Source organism: Marmota flaviventris, chromosome 1 (genome assembly GCF_047511675.1).
Source record: "Marmota flaviventris isolate mMarFla1 chromosome 1, mMarFla1.hap1, whole genome shotgun sequence".
In the NCBI taxonomy this organism is placed as follows: Eukaryota; Metazoa; Chordata; class Mammalia; order Rodentia; family Sciuridae; genus Marmota; species Marmota flaviventris.
This window is the reverse complement of record NC_092498.1, coordinates 999,562-1,017,510: the sequence shown is the minus strand read 5'-3', so window position 1 is coordinate 1,017,510 and position 17,949 is coordinate 999,562. Positions and strand designations below refer to the sequence as shown.

The following is a 17,949-nucleotide window of genomic DNA, read 5'->3' as shown; positions in this document are numbered from 1 at the left end:
CTTCCACTGTATAAGGGGCCTCAGGAATCCCTGCCAAGTGGCAGGTGTGTCTCACTGGAGAGTGAAAGACGCCCAAGTCGCAGGCAGGAAAATGCGCCATTGCTCGTCAGGTCGTGCTGTTTTATACTCACGGGAAGCTGCCTTGACCCGGCCTATTTCCTGTGACAGCAACAATGAGACCAAGAGGAAAGTGTTACTGAGTGACTTCAGCGGTGATGAGGAGAGCAAGCCAACGTGTTCTCTTGTTCTTCTCTTCTGTTTGGGGTGCCAGGGCCTTCCACACCCAGATGCCCCACAACTGAGCGTGCCCCCAGGCTCAGACTGGTTTCTAAAGCCCGTTTCACTCAGAGTCACACCCAGAGGAGTTTGCACACTTAGAGTGCTACCTGACTTACAACAGGGCAGGCAGCCGGGACACGTACTGGGTGGCAACCCAGGACCAGATGTGAACCCCTCCAGAAGCAGTCACGAGGGGCGTGGTCCGTCTACACTGGGTAAATGAGCTACACCAGGGAATGCCCTTTGAAGGCTGAGTTGTCCAGTCTCATTCTGCAAGTGCCAGCTGCCATGGTGCGTGGCCAGGTACGTACGGATAATGCACGTGTGCCAACAGGAATGCGATTTACAGCCAGAGAGAAACAGCACTGCCCAGAAGGCCCAGGGTCTCGAGACCTTGGTTCTACCGAGGGCCCCTGCTGGGCTGGTGAGGAGGACAAAGAGTCCCTGGCCTTCCTGCACACATGCCCGGTGCTTCTCAGGAGGATCTGCCACGTGGTTGGCGGTGCACCACCCAGCACTTCCCGTGGCCAAGGGACCACCTCGAGCCACAGGAAGGACGGCACCGTGTGTGGCCCTCAGGTTTTTGAGCCAGCCTTCCCTTTAGGGCCAGTGTGGAAGGTGGCGGGGGCAAGCATCCGGGGAGTGAGAAGCTGCACCAAGTTCCCTTCAGTGCCCTGCCACTCACAGCCTAAGAGACAGTGCTCAACGCAGCACTCACGGGAAGAACTGTCCAGCAAAAGCAGCTAGCCTGCAGCAGAATGGCCCTCCGAGGGGAGCACTGAAGCAGACCAAGGGAGCAGTTTGTCAATGATGTGGGGCAGCTGCCTGACTACCCAGCCCCTCCAGATCTGAGGACAGGCGCTGTGCCAGTGTGGGGGCCGTGTTCCCAGCTGGGAGGAGGCATGTAAGGCAGTCCACGTCCCTAGGACACGTGGCTGTGCTGCTCAGGCCTGACAGACCATCGCTGCGCCCACATTAAGGCTGCAAGCAGGTAGAACAAGACCTGCAGGTGCAGCCACAGGGGCCACTTTCCTGATGGGTAAGCCACGGAGCGCTCCTTCCAGTCTCCTCCTCCCCTGGGGGAGTCTAGGCTGCTGACCCCACGGTAGGCGGTGGGCTGAAGCCAAGGCCCTGGCACCTCAGACCCATGTGGGCTGTTTCACTGGTAAAAGGGGAAAGGTCTCTGCTGACATAGCAGACGTCTTCTTTTTTTTTTTTGTAATGTATATTTTTGGTTGTCAATGGAACTTTATTTATTTGTTTATTTATATGCAGTGCTGAGCACCAAACCCAGGGCCTCACACATGCTAGGCAAGCACTGCCCCACTGAGCCACCACCGCAGCCGCCAGCAGACTTCCTGATGAATCAGAAGGTGCTCACAGGCTCCATGGGAGTGCAGGTCCAGGGCAAAGAGCCCGTCAGCTGTTCCCTCGCCAAGCAGCCTCTCTGCCCCAGTTTGGTTCTGTCTGTCCGTAAGCCAGGAGACTGACGGGTTCCAGCATGCTGAGCACACTGACCGCGCGGGGGGAGAGTGGGTGTCCTTGTCTCACCCATGCCAAGGCGCAGGGGCTTCATTTCAAGTGAACATGATGCCATAGTCACACACATATTCTTTCCAGGGGGGATAGAAACACTTGACTCTGGCTGTACCATATTAAAATCTGTTACCTTCCAGGTGAGACTGAGTTTTGAGGTGTGGGCTGGGGGCATCCCCATGTCCTCCTGGGGGTTTCTGTCCTTATGGATACCTTTAGTCTGTCTAACCTGCTTGCGGGGCTCCAGAACATCATCTCGGATGGTGCTGCCCACATCCTGGGAAAGATGTGGGTGTGTGGCCTGGGTGCCCCTGCAGCACCCCTATTTCCCACAGCACACTGCACCCACCGTGGTCTAGGAAAGCCTCATCTTCAGGGGCAGGGCATGCTTCCCCTTTTAACTCAATCCTGTAGAGAAGTACACTTCATCCCTGCCTTGGCCACCCTCCGCCCAGAACCTCTGCAGCACTGCACTCCTTCAGTGGCCGCTCCAGGCTCTGGGTGCCCGCTGGACCGCCAGGGCTGCAGGCTGCAGTACAGAGACAGCCCACCCCTGCCCCAGTGCACTATGAAGGGTCTTAGTGCACAACTTGACATGACAAAAACAGGTCAAGGAAACTGGATCTGGAGCCGAACAGCCAGTCTACACTCCAGAGCAGAAACCAACTAGCCAGAGCAGCAAAGTAAGTTGTGCTCAAAGCTGCATGTGAGCTGGGGGGTCTTTAGGGCTCCAACGTTCTGTAAAGCAGTCTGCACCCCCAGTCAGGGGTCATCATTCAGCCTTCCACCTTGTTTCCTCTTTAGGAAAACGAGGCTGAAATAGTGCATCTCTGGGATGGACTGAAGAGGGGATTGATGCTGTCGCTATGCTCTAGTCCCTCATTCACTCTGCAAACATGGTGGTGGCACACACCAGGTCCAGGGGACAGCGGAGGCCCAGGCAGGTCTGCTGTCTGCATCACACTCAGGCCTCCAGGAGAGGCAGACACTGCACCGTCCACACAGGCGGCCCAGTGAGTCTGTGTGGTTCCATGAGCAGTGAGGGCCGTGCCCAGGGAGGCCGGAGGAGACCCACCAGCTCTACCACTCCTAGGAGGCACAGAACACCCCCTAGAGATCTTCCACTGAACTTGGAGCACACAGTGGGGAACGTGTTAGACGTCGCTGGGAAGCAATCAGCAAAATCCACATGTGGGGAAAATAAAGCCCCAAACTTGACATCAATGATTTCTGGAAAAAAAAATTGCAAAAAAAGAAAAAAGAGGAGGAGAAACCTTGTACAGATAGAGCTATCAACTCCGATGACCCTCTGTGGATCCAGCTTCAAAGGAACCAACTGGGAGAGCCACGCTAACAAAAATTGCTTGGTCTTGTCACCAAAACAGACATGTAGACCATGGTACAGAACAGAACACAGAGACAAACCCACATAAATATAGAGAAAGGTGCCAAGAATGTACATTGGAGAGCAGACAGACTCTCCAACAAGTGGTGCTGGGAAAACTGGAAAGCCATATGTAGCAGAAGGAAATTAAACCCTATCTCCCACCCTGCACAGAAGTCAAAGTGGACCAAGGACCTACGCATTAGACCAGAGACCCTGCACCTAATAGAAGAAAATGACACTCTCCATCATGTCCTTAGGAACCAGCCTTAACAGGGCTCCTAAAGCGCAAGAAGTGAGCTTAAAAAGTCAATAATGAGGGCTGGGGTTGTGGCTCGGGGGCAGAGGGCTCACCTAGCACATGTGAGGCCCTGGGTTTGATCCTCACACCACATAAAAATAAATAAATAAAATAAAGGTGTAGTGTCCAACTACAACTAAAAACTAAATATTAAAAAAATTGAACAATGAAATGGAATCAAACTAAAAAGCTTCTTCACAACAAAGGAAACATTCAAGGATGTGGAGGGAGCCTACAGAATGGGAGAAAATCTTTACCACATGCACCTCAGGTACAGAATTAATCTCCAGGATATATAAAGAATTCAAAAAACTTAACACTGAAAAAAAAATAACCCAGTTAACAATCAGGCAAAGGAACTCAACAGGCACTTCCACAGACAAAGAAATACAATTGGTCAACAAATATACAAAAAAAAAAAAAAAATGTTCAACATCTCTAGCAATTTAGAGAAATGCAAATTAAAACTACACTGAGATTTCATCTCACTCCAGTCAGAAGGGCAATTATCAAGAATACAAGCAACAATAAATGTTGGTGAGGATGTGGGGGAAAAGGTACACTCATACACTGCTGATGGGACTGCAAATTGGTACAACTACTCTGGAAAGCGGTATGGAGATTTCTCAGAAAACCTGGAATGGAACCAACATTTGACCCAGATATCCCACTCCTCAGTATATACACAAAGGACTGAAAATCAGCAAACTACAGTGATGCAGCCCATTAATGTTTACAGCAGTTCAATTCACAATAGCTAAACTACGGAACTAGCCTAGGTGCCCTTCAACAGATGAATGCATAAAGAAATATACACAATGGTATATATACACAATGGAATATAACTCAGCCAAAAAGAGAAATGAAATCATGGTATTTGCCAGTAAATGGATGAAACTGGAGACTATCTCGCTAAGTGAAAGAAGCCAATCCCCCAAATACCTGAAGGCCAAATGTTCTCCGTGACATGCAGAAGCTGATTCACAATAAGGGTGGGGGACGGTACGGAAGAATAGAAGTACTTTGGATTAGGCAAAGGGGAATGAAGGAAGCCAGAATGGGAATAGGAGAGAGTAGAATGAATCGGACATGATTTTCCTGGGTGCAAATATGAATACATGATAAATGTGATTCCACATCATTTACGACCACAAGAATGGGAAGTGACACTCCATGTATGTCTCCCAGTGGGTTCCTTTGAGACACATGACATTCTACTGTCATGTATAACTAATGAGAACAAAAATTTTAAAAAACCAACTGAGAAAAACGCATGACAATTGGGAAATCTGAGCATCGAAAAGACGTGGAGGTGTTAACACTGTTATGAATCTTGATGGGATGGAACTGTTGTGGTCTGGTTATACACTGCTGAGAAACTGACAGAGGCAGTGACCTGGTGACTGAGTCTGCGAGTCAGAGTCGTGCAGGGGTGCAGGGGAGCTGGCCTGCAGCCAGGGTCCAGGGTGCTGTGTGTTGAAGTGGGTCAGGCAGGCACGGGGTTTCCTGGCACAGTTCTGTTTGTGTTTGACATTTTACAAAGTGCTTCTGAAAGCATGCCGAGCACGAGGAAGACAGTACGTATAAGAAGATAACGGGTGTTGCAAGGCAGCTGAGGGACAATGCCCAGCAGACTAAGCAGCTGGTAAGGGGCTGGACGGAGGTGGGTGTTTCCAGGAGCACACTCCCAGGGATGGCACCTCAGGGTGTGAAGAGGAAGGGAGGTGCCAAGGAAGCAGGTGGAGGGGCAGGGAGCCCGCCTGGCATCAGGGACAGCCAGGCGCAGGAGAAGGGCTACCTTCTGTTTGCCAAGCCACGTGCTCTCCTGTTGGAATCTCGTCCCTTGGTGGGGGTAGCATTATCTGCCTCTCCCAATGTCCAACAGCTAAGACAGAGGCTGTAAATAATGAGATTTCTTTGGATTATGGGAGTGGGGTGGGAGGAGGGTCAGAGAGAGCAGCCATGACCCAGCGTGGCTACAGCAGGAGTGAAGGGCAGAAGGTGCAGCAGTCCCCGAGGGCCCGGAGGTGCAGAGGAGGAGCTGAGGGACCTCTGTGGGGTGATGAGGTGAGTTGGGAGGCCACCCAAGAGCCCAGCAAACAAGAGCAGTGCAGAAGGCAATGGGGACACAAACAGGATTCCTCAGGGCAGCCAAGACTGACCACAGGTGAGCACCCCCCAGGGTGAGTGCGGCCCGGGGGGCATGCTGACCACCTCGTTGGACAAAGCAGCTGACGACACCTGTCTGCATAAGCAGTTCTCAGCTGAGCGTCTCAGGCACCTTCCCCAGGGCAGGAATGAGAAGGAGGTCCTGTCCCCTAAACTGTGACTCCACGTTGCTCGCTGACAGACTGCCACAGTGGCCACGTGCAGCCAGCGTGTGAGGGCGAGCCCCCAGCCAGAAAGCAGGGCCTGCAGGGTGGCCACAGTTGGGCCTTCTCCCCGAGACAGCAGGAGAGAAGCCGTCACCTGTGAGGTCTTGGTTTCAGAGCCCCAAGCCAGCTGGCCTCAGAAGGAGGCTGCTGAGAAGTGCATGGCCAGAGCCTTCCAGGTGCCTCAGAGCAGCCACGGGCACCTGCCGACGGTCGGTTACACCAGGTGGCACATCACTGCGACCCTGACAATCAGTGTTGACCACGAGTCACGTCGAGGCCCACACGACACGTGTGCATTGTGAGTGGTGCTGACCTCAGGTGGGAGCTTTGAGGACAGCATGTGATGTCAGGCCACGGGGAGAGGTGGGACATGGAACAGTGCTCGTATTCAGTCTTCTGGAACACAGGCAGACAGCACACCTGAGGCCAGACCCGTCCCGTGAGCCTCACGCCATGCCCCATGTCAGCCTCGTGGATAAAATGATGCATTTAGGCAAAGGAGTGCACAGAGCAGACGATCTACAGGATGTGCACCCCGCCCACAGCGGCCACAGGCCTCCCAGGCAGCGGAACCACCACTCGCTCTTCACCCACACCGAGGGGCTGAGGATGCCCAAGGTACCCTCTGTCCCACTCTGCCTCCTGGCCCACCCACCCGAGGAGGGAAGCACTGACAGGAAGACCCTCTGGCGTAGGAAGAGGCAGGGAGATTGGCAACGTGAGGCGGGTCAGCGAAACAACTCACTCACCATCATCCGAGCTCAGGGGGCCTCTCGGGTCTTCTGGAGACGAGGGCCACTTCTGAAGGGGTGCTGCCACCAAGAGGGGCCTCGGCACCCTTGAGGGGTTCTGCAGAAGGTACTGTGGATCTGGGTCACCCTCCTTGGGGACTAAAGGGGGCCTCCGGGCAGCATGGGCTCCGAGAGCGGCGATCAAGTGTTGTCTGTCCACATTGCTGTCCACCTTGGGGCTGAGCTCGTCTGGCTGCAGCCGGCTGAGGGTCCGCAGTGGAAAGTTTTCAGGATACTTGTCTCGGGTCATGGGAGGGTAGGTCAGTGCAGCTGTGTGGGCCACATAGGTCAGGACACTCTCGGGGAAGGGGTCCTTACCCTGGAGGGGTAGAAGAGCAAAACAGGCAACAAGTGAGGCTCCATATCAGCCACACACATTCGAAGGGCCTTGGGCCCCTTCCTAAGTTCTGCCACGGCACCAGATACCTCTGAGGGGTGAGTCCAAGAAGGATCTCGTGGTGCTGACCAGTTCATGCTGTGCAGACGTCCCTGCCCTGGTTCTTAACAACAGCTTCAGCGAGATATGTCTCACAGGCCGTGACATCACCCAACAGCACCACCACTGATTCCAGAACATTCCAACGCCCCCTAAATCAACCTTGTCTGCATTCCGTCCCTCTCCCTTCAGCTCAGGCAAGTCTGCCACTTTCTGTCTCCATGGATTTGCCTGCTTTGTGGGCACTTCACATGCACAGACTCTTGTCACACGTGTGCGTCTGCATCCTCCTCAGAGCTCTCCAGGTGCACCCAGACCCAGGCTGAAGCCCACCAGGATGTCCCTCCTTGAGGCTGCAGAGGGTCCCTCTGTGTATGCATCATATTTGCTTATCCACATATCATCAGCTGATGGACTCTTGGTTGTCTTCAAGTTTGGGCTGTTCTTTAAATATGTGTATATTTTAGTTGTCATTAGACATTATACCTTTATTTTATTTATTTCTTTTCATGTGGTGCTGAGGATTGAACCCAGCACCTTGCACATGCTAGGTGAGCACTCTACACTGAGCCAGCCCCTGGGCTACTCTTAATGACGCTGCATGAGCACTTGTGTAGGGGTGTTTGGACGGACACACATCTTCCATTTCCTGGGGCATATACCTAGGATGTGAAATCGCCAGGTCAGACACTAATGCCTTAACTTTCTGAAAGACTGCTAAACTATTTTCTAATACAGCTGCATGAACCTTGCAGAGAAATTGAAGGCTGGACCTCCCCACACCCTCATTCTAGAGGCTAGGAAATGTGCTGCTGTTTGCCTTTAGAGAATTCTGCTGGAAAGTCTCTCCATGTCCTCCACCTGCAGGGAGCTTACTGTGACCCTGTAGCCTTCTGCACTTGCCCCTCTCCTTCAGCCACCCTCAGCAGGCTCCAGCTGCTTCTCTGTGGGTGTGGGCTGCATTCTGGCACCTCTTGAAGTGCTCCATGCCCTACTGTTTCAGCAGCACAGCCTCGCACAGGGAAGCAGTCAGGGCCTCCTCCGGGACGGACAGCCACACCGTGTTTACTAGTTGATACCCTGCCCAAAACAGTCTTTCCTGGGCCCCAGCCTGTGTTTTCTCTGCACTGAGTGGTATTCGCAGGCAGATGCATCCTCTTTACACTTTGCTTCTGCAACTAGAAAAGCCAAGTCCCAGTGGTTGCACAACTGTGAAAACGTTAGATATCTCAATGTTCTACTCGACTACTCCACCAACGCTACACACACAAGCACAGCAGCTTCCAGCTTCGAGAACTTGAGAGATGAAGGCCATCCTGGAAGCACGTCCGGAGCTTCCTCCCTCACTGTGTGTCCAAGGCCACCCATTTTTCAAATCACATCCATTCCTGCGCTGCTCATGCCCCTGGGGCCCCTGGTCAATGTGGGTCGGTGTGAGTGCCTGGCATTTAGGTAGGTGCAGGGTCAGAGCTGACACTAAGGAGGCACCTCAGGACTCCAGGTCTGGATGCTCTCAACCATATTTTGGCTCCACCTCCAGGGGTAGATGTGGTGTAGGAGGTGGAGCTGGGCAATGAGATGGTGGGGCCTAGTTTCAGCTGTCTGCATGAACTTGAGACATCACTTCACCTTTTGAGACTCGTTTCTTCTATCAAAGAAGGGAATTTGGATATTGTCTCTAAGATTTTTTATTGCTTATTACTATTTCCAAAATCATGTGACTTTAGCTGTCATCCAAATTATCGAGTCTTGTCTGAGGACTAGGTGAATCAACTGCTCTTCCTGGAGAAAAGAGAAGCAGGAGGAGGGGGCATCAGTGGGGAAGAGAGATCGCAGACAGCACCGTCCACAGCCCGCCACCTCCCTCAAGTGAGTTCAACATCACCAGAGGCTGGCCTGTCTGTACCCACTAAATGGCTGTTTGGTCCACGGTGCTGGAGGCTGGGTGTCTGCATCCAAATGCCTGGTCATTGGCCTGTGAGTATCTGCACATAGCTGGTCACATGCAGCCTTCCTTGAAGCCTCCCCCTAATGGCCTCTGATTAAAGTCACTGAGGACAGCTCCAGGCAGAGGAGGAGCACAGCACTATGCCTGGGGCTTGTAAGCAACCTGGTCTTGGTTTGTTGATGCTCAAGAGGAAGAGGAGGAAAGAGACCTTCTCAGCAGCAGCAGAGGCTACGGAGGTGACAGAAATGCCCAGGTGCCTCATGGAGTGACCTCAACCTCAGGCCCAGGGCTTGTGTCCAGGGTTGGGAGGAGGAGCAGTGAGGATGCTCCTCTCAAGGCTGGCTCCTCCCACGTCTCCCATCCCAACAGGGAGGTGCTTGGCTTGGGAGTTGCCTGGGCTGCAGTGCTGCCTGGGGTGGCAAGTGCTGGCATCAGCCTCTAGCCATCTGGGAGCATGCAAGAGGACACTGCTGCAGAGGCCCGTGCCACTGCCACCCTAGTTTCCCTCCTCATACCCCAACTTCACAGGGCAGCAGAAGGCCCACAGGCCCTGAGGGCCCCTCACCTTTCCTCTAATTTCAGCATTTTGAGTTTAAAGTTCTGACTTGCTCACAGCCTCTATTTTGAAGACGCTTTAAGTCTCAACTTATCTAAAATGTGGGGTTTCCTGAGATAATGCTGAATAATTTTTTTAAATGGAAACTACACAAAACCGGAAATTAACAACCTAGAAGCCAATTTCTGTTATCTGGTGCATGGTGTGGACACAGGCACAGGAAGTCCCCAACTGCATGGAAGAGAATCCAGGGGCCTCCTTGGTGTGGTCCGGCTGGTGTGTGAAGCACTGGACAGCTGTGCCCACCCTCGCTGAGATGTAAGCTGGACACGCCGCTCCAGGTAATCCTCTACCCAAGCTGTCTTCACATAAGAGACAGCACCCACTGAGCACAGGTGGAAACAGCCTCTGGAAAGCAAGCTCCTTAGAAGACCGACAGGCCATCAGCATGTCAGCATGCTGGTGCAGCCTGCATCACTCCAGCCATTCACTAACATTTTCACTGCCGGAAGCACTGGAAAAACAACTGTGTCTTCTTTAAAAGCAGCTAGAAAGATGAGGAAAACCTAGGTAAAAGTATCTGGCTTAGCACACGCCCCAGACTGTTAGTATCATCCTCATCAGCAGCAGCAGCAGCATCCCAGACTCGGTACCATCCCCACCACTATCCACAGCAGGCCACTACCTCCCTCGGCAGCATCCCCACCGTCACCCTCTGCAGCATCCCCACCATCACCCTCTGCGGCATCCCCACCGTCACCCTCTGCGGCATCCCCACCCTCTGCGGCATGCCCACCGTTAGCAGGATCACATGCTCCTGCTGCTGTGTGCTAAGCTCTGTATTACATGGGAGAACAATGATTCAGACATACCCTGTCTTCCAACAGCTTGCACAGTGCTATGGAAGTTATGTCAGAGAAATCAATGACTATAATTAGAAGCACACTCAGAGAGTTCACAAAAGCAACAGTGGCTTGCTGCCAGCTTGACCCTGTTGTGGAGCGAAAGCCAACATCAGCCCCCTTCTTTTGAATCCCCTGGACATCTCCTACCCAGATTGCACACCAGCAGTTCAGACTGCTAGGGAGACCTGGAGGTCCCCGAGTCCCACAGGACACACTGAGTGCACGAGACTCTTGGCTGCAGGCTGGCCCCTCACACTCATCAGATATTCTCTCATGCCAAGGACTGGAAACAAATCAGGAAACTCAAATTGGGACAACTTCTGACCACATAACACACATTTTCTCCATGTGCCTCATAGCCTGGAGGCAGCACTGACAGGCACAGTGATCAAGACGCACACTGGGCCTGACAAGCGTGCAGCAGTGGGGCTGTCCACAGGCTTCCTAATGAGCGGCCCACGATGCCACTGGGTCACCCAGTGCCGTGAGATCTGGGAGCACAAGCCAGGGGCAGTAGGTAGGGATCTTAGACACCTGTCATCTCTGCTCGTTAATGGAGAGCCGCTCAGGCCTGGACAGCATCGGGGTAGCGCGTGTGTCCTCTATGTCTCCGGCTCTGTCATTGGACTATGGCCTCTATCTCTATGTCTGTGTCTCTGTTTCTGTTCTCTCTCTCTCTGTCTCTGTATTGTGCTTCTATCTCTGTTCTGTATTTCTATGTCTGTGTCTCTATGTCTGGATCTGTCTACTGTCTGTCTCTCTGTGTCTTTCTGTCTGTATTTCTCTGTGTCTTTGCTTCTGTCATCTGTTTCTGAGTCTCTGTTGTCTATACCTGTGTCTCTGTCTCAACACCTGGCTGGGGGCTGCGCTCATGTGCAAACAACCAGCTTATGATTCTCCTGTGGCCTGGCTGCTCAAGTGTCTAAGGTGTGGAGATGCGGGGGTGATGCTGGGGACCTGAGCTGTGTCCAACAGCGTGCAGTTCTGAGGGCCCACTGTGTGCAGGGGGAGAAGACGGCTCCTGTTGACCTGCAGTCCCCAGAACAAACACACTCAGTTACAGGAAAGCAGAGCAGCTGATCAGAACTACAAGAAGCCCTGGAGCCCTAGATCCAGGACCTTAGAACTCACAACATCTACAAGATTCAACAGGGTCACATCCTCAGGTATAGGATCCAGGCACCCGTGGAAAGCTGACGGTAACAAGAGCGTGGCTGCGAACATGGGGACATGAGCAGGTAACTTAGGGTCTGCCGGTCTGGGGGAGTCTGAAGACAAAGGAACAAAGCAGACGCTGGTGCCCCTTGCCTCTCTGTCACTTCTCTATCACTCACTTCCACGTCTGCATGTGAGCTGGCACCTACAGCCTCACGCCCAGCAAGTGAAAGCCAGGGGTGGACTGGACTGAGAGTTTGGATCCATTTTTCTGACCTTGGACCATAAATCCACTCAACAGGGTAACAATCCCAAATCACCTGCATTCGCTGGTGCTCCTGCCGAGCTGCTCTGGGCTGTTTTCGTGCCTTTTGTGGCTTTTTGTGGCTCCTCTGTATGGACCCACCTACCCCTGTTCTGAAGACTGGAGATGAGACTCGTGGAAGTGGGTCTGGCTGGGGCTTGCCGCCTGCAGACAGGGTCTACCCCTTCTCCAGCTGCCTTGTGGAAATCCACAGAGCCTGGGTTCAGCGGGTTCTGAGACTGTTTTTAACTTCAAAAAAAAGTCAAGAAAAGTTGGGCAAGAATTCCAGGATTCTGTCATCAGCTCTGCTGCCAATTAACTACTGAAAGTGGACACTGTACTTATTTCCCAGCCTCAGTTTCTCCATCTGCAGGCCACTGTGACACGGCTATGGGATGGGTGGTAAGTCCTCAGCATGGGCCTGCTGCTCTGTTTCCCTTGTCCACCCACAGCTCTGGAGAATCCCACTGGGGAGAGCAACCATGAGAGTCAGAGAACACCAAAGTAGCATCTCGCACACAGCAACATCACCCGTCAAATAAAAAATAGAAACAGGGCATCATCTACCCACAGCTGCTGTGCTTACACCTGGTCTTCCTGCGGCAGGTAAGCCATGGGTGGCCCAGGCTGGGCATGATCCTGGGAAATGTGGAGTCTCCTGGAGGCTGGCAAGAGAGCTGCTCAGCCAATTCCAGACAGCGGAGCGGGGACAGCCAAGATGGGTCTGGAGCAGAAGTGTTTGACATCTGTCCCCAGCAGCACTCCTGCAACTCCGCACCGGAGACACTTGGGCAGCCAGGTGCACAGGAGACTCCTAAGCAGGTTGTCTGCAGGTGACCATGACCCCAGCTGGTCAGAACCCTGGATTGCTGTGAGCAGTGGGGCTGCTGGTGCAGGTGCTCAGTGAGGGAGTGTGTGAGCCAACTTGGGATGCGGAGCCCTGGAGTGTCCCAGCTTGCACTGGGGGAACTTGGCTTCCCACCCGGGGCCAGGGAAAATGCTCCGTGAGCAGAGTGTTTTAAATCAAACGAACGTCCTGGACGCGGCACACAAGATGAGTCAAAGGTCCTCCAGCTCTGAGCCTTGGCACACAGGCTTCCTAGGGCACAGCTGAGTGGAAGTGCAGGAGGGGGCCCCTGCGTCCCCAGGCACTGTCCCCCACGGTGGCGCCTCTCCATGTGTGGAGGGCCAGAGGGCTTGAGGCAGACACCTGTGTGGTTTCCAGGTTGGGGTTGTAGGAACAAGTCCTCCACGACCCACAGGCACTATTCTTCACATGCACCCAGGCTGCCCTTTCTCTGGGCCTGATGCCCAGGCTCTCACCACAGGCCAAGGACAGGCAGCCATGACGGTAGACCACAGACACACCTAGGTGCCCTGAAAAGCTCACGATAGACAATGCGGGCATGTTTTTGCTTTGATCGTAGGTTCCTAGAGAGGCTTTAGTCCTCCGGGTGAACTGGCCGTTGGATCAGTGTCACACGCCTCTGTCTGCCCTGCCACAGGACCTGAGGCGCCTTCGTCTAACTCTGGCTCTGCACCCTGCTCTTCCAGTGGGCCTCTCTCTCCATCCTTTTACTTCCGTCCTATGTTTTGTGGGCTCTGGTCCTAGCAGAATGTGGTTGAGACTCAGTTTTCATTTTTATCCAGTTTACACCTCTCCTTGGTGCACTTAAGACCTGTGGGCATGGGTGGTCTCAGCCGCCTTCCTCGGCAGGGTGTGGCCCCCTGCTCTGCAGTCAGGGACAGCTTCCTGACCTGGGGGAGCTCAGGCAGCTGCACAGCCAGTGTGGCACCCCAGGCCACCCATCCACTCCCTCTGCACCTGCCTGGGCTTTTCCAGCTGCCACACCCAAGCCTTTGCAGGGCCACACGCTGCCCAAGAGCTGGTGCCCCTGGGAAGGCCTTCTCCAGGCCTCCCTTGGTGTGCCTTCCACAGGAAAGCCTTCCCACCGCTCTGCACCGCCTGCCCTCAGATCAGCCCGCAGGCACCAGCAGCAGCTCCACAAGTCTCAGGGGGCTCCTCCCTGGCTCTGGTCACCCTCCCCTTCCACTCCACTCTAGGCAAGAGAGCCCGGCCTCTCCTCCCTGGAACAAGCCCCTCCCTGTCCAGAGCCCAGTGCTGCAGGCTTCTCGGCTTCCCAGCTCCCTGGTGTCCTCGGGAGCTGTGGGCCAGCAGCTCCTCCGGGTTGTCCACACGCCAGGGAGGGAGGGAAAGGAGGAGGTCTCCGTACAGCGGGCTGTGAGTCCATCAACACTGTCAACCGGTGGCTCCAGGCACTCTTCCAGCGTCTGTCTTCTTAGAAGCCCTCCTGGCCCACTGACCACAGCTGGCCCCCGTCCATCCTGTTCTTTAGGTGTCCCCTCTGTCGCTGTACCTGTGCCACTTTGTGCTGTATTTTTATTTCTTTGTTGCCTGTCTTTCCCATTAAGACTATAAATCCTGGAGGGCAGGAACTTTTATCTTCTAATTCCAGCATTCAGCACAATCTTTTTTTTTTTTTTTTGTATAGTAAATGAGTTTTTAAAGTGTTCCCAAAGTCCATCAGTCAACGGTACTGCCGAGTGACAGACTTCAGCTCACATCTTGGCAGCATAGTGAAGGCAGGACTTCTTAGTGTTCCATATCATGACTGACGGACTCTGAGCCAGTTAGTTAGGTACCCCCAACCTTGCAGAAGTAATGACACCAGTGATCAATAAGAGCTCGATTACTGCGTCAGAGCTGTGAGCCGGTCAGTTTGATTCAGGAGGAGTGGGTGACTTTATCCCTTCTGGCTTCTGTGGTAAACTCACCAAGATGACAGCCTTGGAAGACAGGGAGTGCAGAATACTCCCCTAACCCTTCATGCTAGACTCAGTGCTTGGTGACAGATACACAGAAAAACATGATTTCTGCATCATTCACTGGAAATTGGCTGCACCTTGAAAGACCATCAGTGTAAGAAGCTTAAATTTCCAACTGAAGCTTTCCACCACTTGAGGGGAATCTAGAATGCAGCCCAGATCCCCAGTGGGACAGACCCCCCAGCTAAGCGCATGAGCTGGCTGCAACTTCACTCAGCTTCAGCCGGCGGAGAGTGGGATGAGCACTCGCATCCTTGATCGCTGGACAGAGAAGACAAGGAGCTTGAGTCTTCATGCAATTTTCAAAACTGAGAAGCATCTATCCCAACACAGGAGGAAGAACCCTGAGCACAAAGATGCTCCATGCTAGCCCTCTGAGAACCCGTGACCATGGAGCTGCTGAGACCTTGGGCGGGACGCCACAGTCCCTCAGCTCACCTGGGGTATTGAGAGAGAAAGCTGGCTTCCTGATGATCATGCACTCACAGCCAACCACGTGTGGGTGGGACTTTAAATATCACGGGGACCAAACCTACCCCAGGGCAGGAATGGCTGCTGAGGGCTGCAGGCTGCAACTAGGGCCGGCTTCTGCTCCCACAGGGAAGCAGGAGGGATGTGGACTGTGACCAGGGCCTCTCCTCTCTGGCACCCCAGGCCCCAGGGAAGGACCAGAGCCAGTGGACACGTCACAAGACACCCCCATCAGCCCCTCACGAGCTCACAAGGCCCAGCGCTCTGGCACAGGGACAGCTACACTTGCCTCCTACCCAGGGAAGGGCTTGGAGAGCAGGAAGGGCTGGGGTCAGCACCTGGTGTGGGGAGGAGTGGGCACTTGGGGACAGGGAAGACTGCAGCAAGTCTGCTGCTTGGTGTGAGCAGGCTGAGCCTCTCTGCCCCACTGTGGCCTGAGGAGCATCCAGCTGGGGTGCTGTGCAGCGGGCAGAACCACTGACCCACAGAGGCTCCCGGGACATGGCGCAGCTGGCAGCCCGACAGCCCGCCTAGGCCTCTGAAGCTTGCCCTCCTTGAAGCTTTCACTCCACGGCCCCCAACCCCAGCTCACAGGAGGGGCGCCATGGGGACAAAGCTCAACTTAAACGTGTCTGCAATGGCTGCCCTTGTTGCTGATGCCCCATGTCACACCTGCATATTTCTGGCGTGCCGGGTTGCTAATGGCCACGGGACATGGCAGATATGGGGATCCCTGGCTTCCATTCAGGTGCACCTCAGGCCACTCTGTGTCCAGTGGGTAAATTCTATTCCACATCTGACTCTCCCCCCTCTCACCTCATGAGGAGAGGAACTGAACTGAAGGAGAAGCACGTGGTGGGTCCAGAGCCAAGCAGCTGAGGTTCTCTGCAGGACCTGAGACGCTCTGAGGACAAGGCCCTTTCAGGGTCTGTAGGGCATGTGGGCTCTGCCTCTGAGCACTGTTCCTCTCTCTTCTGCTTCTGCAGTAAGAGGACTGCACTCTGGATGAAGGTCCTGGGGGCACATCTCTGAGCTGGGGTGGGCCAGCTCACAGAGCAGTCTGCTTTCCTGACATTCAAGCTTCCTCTGAGGCTCTGGGCTGACAACCCCCTACTCTCGCCTGTTCCAGTGCATTCTACTAGACCATCTCTGGGGCCAATGCCTGTAGCCCAGTCCTCCAAGATCCTCTATGGGCTCTGCAGGTCTCTGCTCAGTGCACCCTCTGGAAGGAATGTGCCTTGGGTCCATGGGCCTGACCCAGTGTGCCAGCCAGAATCACTTGAGCAATTTCAATGGCTCGAGACAGAAAAATAATGAAAACTTGGCCAAGTTGCTTCCATGTGTTTTACAGAGCTGCCACACCTCCTGAGGAGACCAGTTTGGGAAAGTCCCAAGCTTTCCTCAGTGTTCAGTAACAGTTCCAGCCTCAGAAAGAGAACCTTGTCCCATCCGAGTGGAGGTGACTACCCACCAGCAAAAGAGAAGTGCTGAGTGCGCTGGACCCTAATGCTGACCATCAGAAGGCACTATGCTCTGGGCTCCGGGACCGCCTTTCCAGCACCCTCTCCTTCCTGTGTGCATGCAAGGGGAAGCCCGGGTGCCAGGAAACATCCTCTTTCCATGTGCAAGGTCCACTGGGATCCTATCATGTGCCTTTAAAACCTGCCTTTGGGTGGGCTTCACTCAGGGCAGTGCCCCCAGAGCAGCTCTTGCCCTGGTCTAAGATGAAATTTTCCCTGGGCCCTGCGGGCAAGCCTGGCCCTGGAGAGAAGGGGCAGGCAGCTGCACATCACACCTGGGACTGCCTGCCCTCTGTCCCTGGCACCCAGACCCCTATGCTCTCCTGGGATGTCCTCCTGGGCAGTTTTCCAGGACAAGGGGTCCCCTGAGATGTAGTAGCTACAGCATCAACTCTGGACACCAACCTCCCAACTCCCATGTTCAGTGCCCCCCACTCCCCTGATGGTGCTGCGTGCCCACTGCTGACCTGGGCCCTCTCCTTAAAGGGTGAAGCAGAGCTCTGACCTGCTCCAGGTCTGCCGCCTGTGTTCTCAGTGCTGAGTTTTTCTGGACCGACAATACCTTGTCCCAAAGGGCTTCTGAGGACCCATTCCCTGAGGCTGCTAGACGTGCACCCCAGGTAGAGAGCCTGTGGCAGGGCTGGGCACTGCGCTTGGGAGACACTGCAACCTTAACAGCCGGGACCTGCCCTCAGGGCCCTGCTCTTCACTACACTGTCCAGCAGCCTGGTACAGCAGGAGAGCTGAGGGGAGCCCGTGGTCAGTGGGCCACTCAGACACGGTCACTCTGGAGACAGCTGCAGAGGAGGCGAAAGACCAAGCCTGGACACCGCAGGGAGGCCACAAGCATCACCTGGGATGGCGAGTTCTCGTGCTGCAGCCTGGGGTGCACGTCTGAGGCGGTGGCCTGGGACAGGGCCTCCAGGAAGGGCAGGTAGCGCTGGAGGGCTTTGGCCAGGGCCACCTCACTCTCCAGGTCATATCGCCAGTTCTCTCCAACATCCTGTTGTGGGGACCTGAAAAACAAAGGAGACCATGGAGGAGTCATGGGTCTGCTCCATGCTGACAAGTTGCCACACACGGACAGGCGTGTGGGATGCATGTGGCAGGGCCTCTGCCTTCCAAGCAAGAGCACTGTGCG

The 17,949-nt window shown here is 54.3% G+C and overlaps 1 protein-coding gene across 1 annotated transcript in view; it reads right to left on the bottom strand.

Annotated features, from left to right (window-relative positions):
* Ptprn2 (protein tyrosine phosphatase receptor type N2) overlaps positions 1-17,949 on the bottom strand; it is a 565,071-nt gene that overhangs the window by 405,946 nt on the left and 141,176 nt on the right. Inside the window, exons 5-6 of the mRNA XM_071605349.1 lie at positions 17,662-17,824; positions 6,625-6,985 (exon numbers count right to left, since the gene is read on the bottom strand). Coding sequence (XP_071461450.1) covers positions 6,625-6,985; positions 17,662-17,824 — 524 coding nt within the window. The remainder of the gene's footprint in view (positions 1-6,624; positions 6,986-17,661; positions 17,825-17,949) is intronic.